This window comes from Ostrea edulis, chromosome 2 (assembly GCF_947568905.1).
Source record: "Ostrea edulis chromosome 2, xbOstEdul1.1, whole genome shotgun sequence".
In the NCBI taxonomy this organism is placed as follows: Eukaryota; Metazoa; Mollusca; class Bivalvia; order Ostreida; family Ostreidae; genus Ostrea; species Ostrea edulis.
In genome coordinates this window covers 107,211,495-107,223,884 of record NC_079165.1, presented here as the reverse complement: position 1 = coordinate 107,223,884, position 12,390 = coordinate 107,211,495, and the positions used below count along the sequence as shown (strand labels likewise).

At 36.4% G+C, this 12,390-nt stretch overlaps 1 protein-coding gene and 1 long non-coding RNA gene across 2 annotated transcripts; one reads left to right on the top strand and one right to left on the bottom strand.

Moving 5' to 3' along the window:
* The first annotated feature begins 954 nt into the window (after nt 1-954).
* LOC125680466 (uncharacterized) lies at nt 955-11,401 on the top strand. Its single transcript, XM_048920076.2, has 4 exons — nt 955-1,298; nt 6,355-6,446; nt 9,318-9,437; nt 11,032-11,401. Exons 1-4 carry the CDS (start codon nt 1,277-1,279, stop codon nt 11,161-11,163), a joined length of 366 nt encoding a protein of 121 aa, XP_048776033.1. The 5' UTR covers nt 955-1,276; the 3' UTR covers nt 11,164-11,401.
* Nucleotides 3,191-5,151, bottom strand: LOC125680467 (uncharacterized). The gene is made up of 2 exons (XR_007371968.2): nt 4,688-5,151; nt 3,191-3,516 (listed from the first exon to the last, which is right to left on the bottom strand). It is a non-coding gene; the product is annotated as an uncharacterized LOC125680467 (long non-coding RNA).
* Nucleotides 11,402-12,390: the final 989 nt, after the last annotated feature.

Here is a 12,390-nt window from a genome sequence, read left to right as displayed (position 1 = left end):
AAACATTGTAGTAGCGAACAACTACGATATCTGTGGTCACTGGAGCAGCGAAATGTGAACTTTTCTTTTTTACACGAGCGTACTATGTATTTGTTGATGATAATTTGGAACCTATTCTAACCCGGATCCTCACAAAAGAAATATTATGATGATGCTCGTGAAAATCTGAATTGGTCTGACACCCCCCCCCCCTCTTTCTCATCAGTCTCCCCCACTTTCTGATGCCCCGTAATTCCATATGCTGAACATGTGGATCATAGTAAAACTTTTACATACATGAATAGTCAATGTGCACTGAATGCCTCACGGACATGTACAATGTACATTGACACACCCGCATCCACCAAATTGTTGTTTGTTCTCCAACCGATAATCATCTCTATCTCCCCCCCCCCCCCCCTCCCCTATTTTTTTAAATCACAAAATCTCAACTTTAAATTTGACTGATAAGATAAGAACACCCAGGAAGGAATTGATATCGAATATTCATATCTCGTATCGCCATGTAAAAATCCAAATGTATATCGTAAAAAATATCACATTTCGGAAAACGGAATCGTGGTTCCGCATTCACATTTTTGATTTGAACATATTTTACTGTATAAATATACAAAGGGATTAATTACAAGTTACAAGCATTTACATTTGATTGTGACGTAGGCCGAGTATAGGTCTACTTTATTAACTAGTTGTATCCCAATAGCACAGTTGATAACTTTTAGAATAGCTAGTTCCATCACAATGGCATAATTAATAAAATAACTACATGTATTTCCATCACAATGGCATAATTAATAAAATAACTACATGTTTTTCCATCACAATGACATGATTGATAAAATAACTAGTTGCATCACAATGGCATGGTTAATAACTTAATAATCTTAGACAGCGAGCTACGTGGCATGGTAACCAACACTTAAAATGAAACATGAAGAATGACAACTCTAATAGTAAATCAGATAAAAATATTTATACCTAGATCTATGAAATGGAGCATAACAGAGTGCCTTGATTGTAACACTTCACATGAGAGGTGAGGTGGCTAGGATATTTGTGTTTTAAACTAGGTTGTGACGTGACAAGAACTTCAAGACACTTAGGCCACGATTACCATCATAAACTTTTACTTTTAGAAATTGTGTTGTTTAGAATGTACTTGGTTCTATATGCACCTGTGATTTTTACCAGGAAGTGCGAATGTATTGATTGAAGTACCTAAATCTCGCGCATGCGTGTCCTTTGTGTACACACATAGGACTCGGATAACAAAGCAATGGCTTCACCTCCTCAGACGGGTTTGTAGACTTAGTTTTTCATAATTTTACAAATATACAAAATAATTACAAATGTGCACAATCTATTCCGCGAATCTTTTAGTATGAAATACTTTTTTGCAGTGTACTACTTGAAATCGAAATATTGATCAGTTAAATTTACTTTTTTGTTTTGAATCTTCGACACAGACGAAGGATTTCTTTCTACGCATTATGTATCACTTGCAAGCTACATTGTAAAAGTGAATTGATAACTAATGATATTTATTTCATTTTCTGTATATTGTTTTTGATTCGTCACTTCCTGGTTGTCTTGTACCGTGCCTTTAAATTCCAGATAAGCCAACGTTTATTGCCTGTATACCCAGTGAACTTCTCAAATATAGCAACATGATTATTTGCATACAAAGCATCACATCGGCGGCTAAAAGTTCTAATAATCTACACTCTTTCCAAAGAAACACACGGATATGAAACATTTCATTCAAAATTGGAGATAAAATCAAGAAACAATTTGATTTGCATACCCACTTTAAACAATAAATACATGTACTATTATTTATGTAAGAGCACTTACGAATATAAACAAGATGTGTTTATGAAACACAAATGCCCCCGATAATGGTCAATTTTAAAGATGACCAAGGTCACAAGGATAAATATCTTGGTACCAGTAGAAAGATTTTGTCACAAGAAATGCTCATGCAATATGAAAGCTCCGATATTTACCATTTAGAAGTTATGACCAATGTCATTTGTTTTTAAAAGTAGATCAAATGTCAAGGTCAAAAGGTTAAGTACCCACGGAAAGGTCTTGTCACAAGGTATACTCATGTGAAATACCAAAGCTCTATCACTTACTGTTCAAAAGTTATTAGCAAGGTTAAAGTATCAGACAGAATTACAGAATGACACACAGGACAAAAACAATTACCCCCCCCCCCCCCCTCGATCTTCGATCTCGGGGGCATAAAAAATATGAATGTATGAAGTACATGTAACCAGAGAGACAAATACTATCAGTCTGAGGGATAAGTATATTAAAACTATTAAGTGAAAACCTGAAATAAAATGAATAATTAGAAATACGTTTAAATATGACAATGAATATCACAATTGCATATAGTTAACATCATCATGAATAATTACCAAACACCGGTACATATATTTCCTCAATAAGAAATATGAAGACTAAATGCTATGCAGCTATTCAATTACATCTGTTCCCTTCAAGGGTAGCGCCGAGAGTGCGGGCCCTGGGTTAGTAAAAGCGGGAAAGTGAGTGAGTATTAGAAACCGGTTAAACAAGTATAGGGAAGTCCAGTGGTCAGTTATAAACACACACACACACACACAACACACACACAACACACAACACACACACACACACACGTGGTCTGTCACACCTGAGCGCAGAAATAAAAACATATTTACACTTATGCAACAATGAGAAATAAATGATTAATGATAATTTATTTACAGAGGTTACATATCCCCCCCCCCCCCCTTTTGTTTTAAATGGCTCCTGACATTTGCTTAAATATCCCATATAAGGTAAAATTTAAACATGGATTTACTTATTTCAACAACTTGAATTGAACACCACTGGGGAAAATAACCAAAATCATAAAAAAACAAATTATGACATATGATTAAAACAAATCCATCGACATTCAAAGACATTGATTAATAAATCAATGTAACCTGACCAATCCAACAACCTGAAAATGTTCTCAAAAATTCATTAAACTTTATCACCAATTAATTAATCATACAGTAATCCACGGCTCAACCAACAACTTTACAGCTGAAAATGGAGTTATTCATTAACAGTTGATAACTGCAGAATTTGCAGAAATTTAATTACAAATTCAATGATTATTAGTGAAAATAACAACTCAAACAATACAATCATGAGCTACATATTCAAGCACACTTTATTCGGTCATATCATTGTGATCAAGATAATAAGATTTTTTTTAAAATAGTTCCGACATCATGTCATTACTTCGCAAAATGTTCATTTTTCACATCATTCCACCCATTCACCGTAACGATCTGGTGGCTTTCTAGATCTGGTGGACCTCCTGTATTCTGGCTGAGGTTGCTCAATCTGCGTTGGTTCCGTTTGATTCTCTGACATATCTTCCGTTGCTTCCTTTGGTTCTGCACAGTCATCAATTCCAGACAAAGGATCCCCTACCAGTGATCTACCATCATCCATAAGCACCCGATCATCCTGTAACGATAAACATTCTGAATTATCAGTAACATTATCATTATTCAAAAAATCAATCTTTGATACTTTAGGCTGAATCTTTCTCCATATGGCGAGTTCATCTCCCTCTGAATCCGATGATGGTTAAGAGGACTGGAAAGATTCATCGGGGATTGCTCCTGTACTCCTGAGTTTTCTTTCTGGCTTTTTCTTCTTTGCTGGCGGCGCATCCATATCCTTCCCCTCTGAACAACCAGAATATGACAATAGCATATTTCTATGCAGAGTTCGTATTCTGCCTCCAACCTCACCTTTTACCTTGTATACAGGCAATCCTGGTCTTTGTTCCAAAATTACATAAACCTCTTCATCCCATTTATCTGCTAGTTTGTTTTTACCTTTCAACCCAACATTCCTCACCAAAACTCTATCTCCTACCTCTAACTTAACATCTTTAACCTTGGCATCATATCTGAGAGTGCGGGCCCTGGGTTAGTAAAAGCGGGAAAGTGAGTGAGTATTAGAAACCGGTTAAACAAGTATAGGGAAGTCCAGTGGTCAGTTATAACACACACACACACACACACACACACACACACACACACACACACACGTGGTCTGACACACCCGAGCGCAGAAATAAAAACATATTTACACTTATGCAACAATGAGAAATAAATGATTAATGATAATTTATTTACAGAGGTTACATACACATATTTTAGGTTTTGATATTGGATGTGTCCGGTTGAAATAATTCATTTCAAAAGTAACAGATCTCAAATTCACAATTGCTGGAACAGGAAGGAAGTTCAGAGAAAACATGTTTTAAAAAATACGGACGTGACCCAAATCAATGCTGACACAGGGAACCACCAGCGTTACCAAACATGACTGGATAAAGTTTAAAAACTAAAACATTATTTACTCCAAAATTAGATTTGATTTGAACATATCTTATTTCCCAGATGTTATAATCAAAGAATTAGATTACAGCATGCGTGATTGAAAATTCTACTCGATTTACACCAGATTTCATCATTAAAATGCAGTTAATCACGGGACATTCCGGGCGTAAGCAAATGAGGCAAACATGAATGTTATCAGAATTTTTATAGATTGAAAAATCCAAACATGCTTCCGAAATGTGTTTATTGTGTCTCATAGTTTATAAATAGAATGCAAGACATACCCCGTATCTATGTCACGTGATGAGAGCAGTATTATGTGCTGGACTGGCTTATACTGTGTTAATCCGAGATTCCTCTGACTCTTACCCCCGCTTTTATATTTGACATGTGCGGGGGAGAGTCAGAGCGGACTCCATATTGAAAAGTGGGAATTCAGCGACACCAGCTGGTGTCGCTGCTTTACCTACCTCTTACAACTTTATTTCGCGGATCTATCTTCCAAGACGTGAGAATTCAGTTATCGGAAGATTATTCTACAAATACATCATGATTAATACGATGCTATCACCGTTTAAACAACCCTAACACCGACAAATGGAGCATCACTTGAATTAGGTCGCCGCCTCGCCATTTGATTTCTTTGCACATGACGTCAGCACATATAAACACAAAATTCCATCGTTTAAACGGCGATAGCATCGTATTAATCATGATGTATTTGTAGAATAATCTTCCGATAACTGAATTCTCAAACTTTACACATATATGAATATCTGCAGCTGTAGCATATTTAAAACAAAATAACTTGTTTTTATCGGTTCTTTTGGTTCATTAATATCTGCAAATGCATAAAGAGTTGCTTCTATATTTTACAAACTGCCATTCCGGGGAGGACTTGTAAAAACTTCGTGTAAAATCGCAAATTCATAATAATTATTTGATAATGAATAAAAATGAAAAGTATTGATTACAATAATGAAGACAAATTCATGTATTTCTAGAAGGCCTTTATTCAGAACTTTTATGCATGTTATCTATCAGTAGTCATCTTCGCTAGCCAAGGGTTTTCGGTCCACTCCGCTCCCCATAAACCCTTGGCACGATAAAGATCCCTCCCTGTACCGTAAGCGCCGAGCATAGGCTTAAAATTTGTAGTCCTTCACGGGCAGTAATGACGTCTCCTGCAGAAAGATCTGACTCAAACCACACAATATAGTGAACATATACATAAACTCTTTGCATGTTTTATAGAACCACCGAATAGCTGAACTCATTGTTTACAAAACAAAGTCAAAGCGATTTTCAGAAAATACCCGCGTTTCCGAGAAGTCAAAACGAAACTTGACCCGATATATTTTCTTAGTGATGATGCAATAGTACGGGTCAGTAAATTATGTGTGTAAATTGTTCATTGAATAAATTTGTAAACTTTCAACCATTGTCCTTTAATTCTTTATTTGAAAATTTAACAAAAAGAAATACACCAGGAATACAAAACGTTCACACACTATCGCCCCAGATTTTTCCCCACCTACCCAGCTCCCACCTACCCAGCTTGACCGCACCAGGTGGCCTGCTGGCCACCTGCTGACCCCTACACACATGTCAATACCGCTCAAAACTGCACTCCGCTGAACCCCCTATCAACCCTCACTCAAAACTGCACTCAGTTGAACCGCCTATCTAGCTCTATCAATCTCTACCCAGAGTTATCGTTCCTTACACTCACTGGGTAGAGATTGGTTATCTATAAAGAACTGGAATTATTCTAACCAAACAAAGTAAAACCATGATTTCTCATCTCCCCATGCGCACTAACACCACCGCAAATAGTTCGGCAGCAGGGGCAGTCTATGATAGCTATAGTTACAGATGTACCCCGATGGTCTGTAGTACTGTCATTATAGATATGTATTGAACTTGATTCCGTGACTTGCATGAATTACAGGTGTACCCTACCTGGCCATGAATTCTAACCAAGGTCCTGCTCCACAGTTCACATTGGTCAATATGGGCCAAGGTGGCAACAACTATGTACAGGTAAAACTCAACATCAGACAGGTGTTTCACAACTATCTACAGGTAAAACTCAATATCAGACAGGTGTTTCACAACTATCTACAGGTAAAACTCAACATGAGACAGGTGTTTCACAACTATCTACAGGTAAAACTCAATATCAGACAGGTGTTTCACAACTATCTACAGGTAAAACTCAACATCAGACAGGTGTTTCACAACTATCTACAGGTAAAACTCAATATCAGACAGGTGTTTCACAACTATCTACAGGTAAAACTCAATATCAGACAGGTGTTTCACAACTATGTTCAGGTAAAACTCAACATCAGACAGGTGTTTCACAACTATGTACCGGTAAAACTCAACATCAGACAGGTGTTTCACAACTATCTACAGGTATTGGTGTTGTTGTTTATTAGTCAAAAGCAAATACAGCTTATAGACATTGTATACAATGTAATAAATCTAAAATCATATAAAGGTCAAGAAAGAATAGAAATTGTGCTTATACATTGGTATTTCTAATTTCAAGGGAATTCTTAATAAATTTACCCGTTACATAATTCCTTTATACATTCTGTGTGGATAAAAGTTGAATTAATTTAAAGACAGAGGGTCTGATATGATAATACTTTTTCAAAAATTTGATTCTTACATGACTGTAATAGGTACACTTAAAGAAAAAATGAAACTCATCTTCTACATCTAAGGTACATAAAGGACATAAACGTCTTTCTAAAGGAACATTTTTGTATCTACCGGTTTCATTATCTAACCAGTGAGACGATAGTCTTAACTTACATGTAAACTTTTTATACTGCATAGGAATTCTTTTAGTTAAGAAGGATTGCAAAGTAAAATGATCAATCAAATGTTTATAAATTCTACATTTTGCGGAAGAGTTGATTTCAGAAAGTATTGTTTGTTTACAATTACCAAAAATACGTTGCTTAGCAACCGCAATCATGTATTGTGGCTTCAAAGTACATTGATTTAACCATAGGTTCAACAATCCAACATTTGACAAAATACCTTTAACATTTACTACCCAATTTTTACAGTTTTGTTTACTACTCATTTCATCACACATATAGTCATAACATGATTTCAAGACACAGTTTTTTGTTGATAAAAGCTTTAACCAATATTTTAAAATTCGTAATTTTCTCACACATTGCAATGGTAATATACCCAATTCACAATAAATCATTACATTAGGAGTAGCACTTTTCACACCCAGTATGCTTTTACAAAAATCCATGTGAACTTTTTCGATATCAGGAGCTAAATGAGCACCCCACACTTCAATCCGTAATGTGTATCAAATAAGGACACAAGTGTTGTAAAATTCAAGCTCATATTAGAACATTTTCTCTTTAGTGAAAATAAAGCTTTCTTACATTGTAATGATAAAATGTGAAACACAACTTCAGACAAGTGTTTCACAGCTAGCCAAATACACCATAGGTACAGGCAAAACGCAACATAGGTACAGGCAAAACGCAACATCAGACAAATGAATAAATTACGTTTTCAAAGAGTGTGATTTTTATTAGATAAATGATACAATATGAATATATCAGAGAAAGAAAATAAGAAATGAACAGCACTTTTGAGCTGTTCATGGTCAATATGAACGGATTTGGATTTGAGGCAAATTCTCTGTGAATCGCTATATATATATGTCAGTGTATGTATGTACATAAGAAAACGTGAGGATAACGAACAATAATCAATGATCTCATAACCATCACCATTACCGTGGTATCAGTCGGTAAAGTGTGAAATTAATTAATGGAAAACTAACTTGGTCGATGAAAAGGTGAAACAGTTAATTCGTACATCGTGGTATTCTCCCCTAGATCAAACTATTGAAAATCTAAATTTCAGATAATAGTAAATGAAATTGGCGTAATGTCTAAGCTATTGGTTACTTGTAAAAAACTAAAAATGGAACTTGTTGATGATGAGTGCCAACGACGTTGGCAGTGCTGGTACTGCTATGCATCCTTGGTGAAGCAAGGCGATGTATCGTTGGTAATATGAGGCGGTTTATTTCTCATAACTTTATTTCTCTTAAGATATCTGCGTAGGGGAGAATACCACGATGTACGAATTAACTGTTTCACCTTTTGATCGACCAAGTTAGTTCTTCCATTAATTAATTTCACACTTTACCGACTGATACCACGGTGACCAGACACCCTGATTGTTATTCTTTTTTGAGTTAATAACAAAGCCTGCAACATGTAATCCGCTGGAAAAGTGTTTAGCTAGTTTTGTAGTGTAGCTTTAGTGCTTATTGTTAATTATATTTGTGTTTTCTCCATAATGTAATCCTTTCACGTCCTGACGAAGGGACAGGTTGTCCCGAAAATTTGACAATTCCAATTGTTCATGTCGTTGGTCATTCTAGTGCTTTATATATATATATATATATATATATATATATATAATGAAAATCAGAATGACACATTCCATAAAAAAATCTTTTACTGCTAGCGCTTTCTCCATGATCAGGATTATAAACCCAGCAGACATGGAAAAAGCAAGTAAATGGTTGTTTTTTATGGAATGTGTCATTCTGATTATCATTACGTATTTACAACTGTACCGAATCAACTTCTAATAGAGAGAGATACGTAGAGAGGAAAAAATGTATAATATCAAATACAAAGTTTGCAACAAAAATATGACGTTTGCAACTACATTTTGCACATGTATGCATAAAATGCCATGAACTATTTTATTCATGCACAATCGAAATGCATGTATACTGCTAGCTAGTGAGAGATTTGGGGTATGTTTTTATAATACAATATTTATGGACTATTTTGATAGCATTGTCATGTAAGAAATTTATCAGCTTATATTAATTTCTGACATTAGGCTCCAGCGCAGAATCAGAACTCAACGACCAACCTCGATGTATTCATGTGGGTGCTGACAGCTTTCTCTACAGTGGTGGCCTGTCCCATTGGAATTTTTTCCATATGTTATGCGTACATGGTAAGGAAATGTGAAAGTATTTCACCATGTTAACCTCTATGATGTGTTATATTAATCTCTGTTTTATATCACCTGCTGTGATAAAACTCTGCTTATTACACTAGAATGAAAACGTAAATAGACACACACGCCCGTTGAATTCAACATTACACGTGAAGTAGTTAGATGAATACTTTAGACCCAATTCTCTCTCTCTCTCTCTCTCTCTCTCTCTCTCTCTCTCTCTCTCTCTCTCTCTCTATATATATATACATGTATAGATACACATAGTTAAATTGCAGAAAAAGTCCATGGATGGGTAATAAGTAGGGAAAAAAAGCATATCCAACGATGACTCAGTAAACATGTTCCATATTTAACCACAGGCACCTGAAGTATGGATTATTACTACCCCCCCCCCTTTCATAAATTTTTTTTTTTGGTGGCAATAATTTCTCAGAAATGTGTGAATTCCCAGTCTATCTCATCCCTCTTTCGATTCATGTAATCGTTTCACGCTTTTTGTAAGCTTTAGAGATTGGCCTTCTACCGGTATAATAAAATATACAAGGTAAACAAAAATTTGTAAACAAACAGGGGTCCCCGTTTCGGGACACATTTTCCAAGTAATTACAGCATCACCTAAGGAATTTTGGCGAGCGGCAGGTCGGGGAGATGTCATACTACAAGTCTCTTCAACTCAAAACCCATCTCATCTCTTTTATTTGACACAATCTTGCGTGCATTGATCGGACAGGGCTTCATCTCTTCCACTGGCAGCCAAAAAGGAGGTCACAGAGTACGAATTTGTTGTACGCGCCGTGTGATTGGTTCGCAAAGACATTGTTTAGTCTCGGTATCATCCGAAGGGTCTCGGGATTATTCGCGGACCAATCACACGACACGTTATAAATTCGTTCTCTGTGACCTCCTTTTTGGCTGCCAGTGGAAGAGATGAAGCCCTGTACGATCAATGCACGCAAGATTGTGTCAAATAAAAGAGATGAGATGGGTTTTGAGTTGAAGAGACTTGTAGTATGACATCTCCCCGACCTGCCGCTTGCCAAAATTCCTTAGGTGACGATGTAATTACTTGGAAAATGTGCCCCGAAACGGGGACCCCTGTTTGTTTACAAATTTTTGTTTCTTACCTTGTATATTTTATTATACCGGTAGAAGGCCAATCTCTAAAGCTTACAAAAAGCGTGAAACGATTACATGAATCGAAAGAGGGATGAGATAGACTGGGAATTCACACATTTCTGAGAAATTATTGCCACCAAAAAAAAAATTTATGAAAAGGGGGGGGGTAGTAATAATCCATACTTCAGGTGCCTGTGATTTAACTAATTGCACTTAGTATTTTAAATTGTTACACTCTGAAGAGCCTAACTGCACGGTGAAAGCGCTAAGTGTAATGAGTTATAGTGGATCTGTGTACTTAGTGACCGTTGGATACTCTCTCTCTCTCTCTCTCTCTCTCTCTCTCTCTCTCTCTCTCTCTATATATATATATATATAGTGTGTGTTCGTGGGTGTTATTTGCACAATCAATAGAGAAGTATAACTTGCACAGTAATCATACACCTCCAATCATTTTAAAACTTACTTCCAGTCCAAGAATGAAGCATTTTATCCAATGAGGAGATACTACAGATTTACTGCCATGCTGGTGGCGGCTGTAGCCGTGTTTTCTTTTGTAATCACGGTCACCTGGACCATGGCCATATTTGCAAGATACGACTGATGAATAACTCCTATCGGACGTTTGTGCTCAGACGCGAGGGTATCCATTTCAGGACAATGTGAAAGATATATCCTCATTAAGAGTGTATTTATAAATATGTCTAGACATAATTATTTTGTATTTCTGATTCGATTATTTGATATGTATACCTATGTTTAACTGGATGTGTACTTTTAATGCAAAGAAGAACATCTGATGTGTTTTTGAAACTCTATGAGTAAACATATGTACTAATTTATGTACTGAAATGTGTTTGTTTTTCAATTCTCTACTTTAAAATTGTTAATCAGTTACCTTAAAATCATCAAGTTGTAGATTCATAAATCCCATAAGCAATACAAAGTAGATAGTTGGGCAAACACGGACCCCTGGACAAACCAGAGGTGGGATCAGGTGCCTAGGAAGAGTAAGAACCCCCTATCGACCGGTCACACCCGCCGTGAGCCCTATATCTTGATCAGGTAAACGGAGTTATCCATAGTCAAATTCAGTGTGCCATGAACGGCCTAACAGTCGGTATGAAACACGTCAGACAGCATTTGACCCAATGATAGGTTGTATTGGCAAACTAGCTCGTTATAACGACCATAGAATTTCCGAAATGCTGACTTTAAACGAGACTCATCTGTAGTCGAAGTGAATTTTCAATAAAATAGTTTTTAATAGTTATTCACATTCGTACGGCGCCCAAAGCTATGGTTATCACGTTTACTTTCTGCATGTTTAATACTGCATTTCCTTTCCCATAAGACCGCCGCGGTGGTTTAGAGGTAGAGCGTTCGCCCCGTATGCGGGAGGTCGGAGTTCGAATCCCGGCCGCGACAGACCTAGGTCGTTAAAACAGGTAGTGACAGTTCCATCGCCAAACGCTTGGCATAAGGTGTGAATGTCACGGGTCCTCCGAGATGAAATTAAAAACGGATGTTCCTTGTCAGTGGCGGATTGCGCCGCCCGCCCCTCCCCCCCCCCCCTAAAATTTTCAAATTAAAGGTAAATCGTAGTATCTTGTTTTAAAAAATGTACTAAACGATAAAAGAAGCAACAATGTCTTCCACTCCCGGAGAAATAAATGACAAAATCTTTTGATTTCTTGAATTACTCTATTGGGAGAACTTATTTTTTCCAAAAACCCTTAAAATTTGTGTCATTTTATTAATTTCACCTTATTAAAAATTATAGAAAATTTTGCAAACAACTAAATAGGACACATATTCCAAGCCCTATGAA

Excerpts from the sequence above, each read along its gene's own strand:
- LOC125680466 (XM_048920076.2), top strand. The coding sequence starts at position 1,277 with ATGGCTTCACCTCCTCAGACGG. Across the intron at positions 1,299-6,354 it reads GGCTTCACCTCCTCAGACGG|GTGTACCCTACCTGGCCATG; the intron begins GTTTGTAGACTT and ends CATGAATTACAG. Across the intron at positions 6,447-9,317 it reads GTGGCAACAACTATGTACAG|GCTCCAGCGCAGAATCAGAA; the intron begins GTAAAACTCAAC and ends TTCTGACATTAG.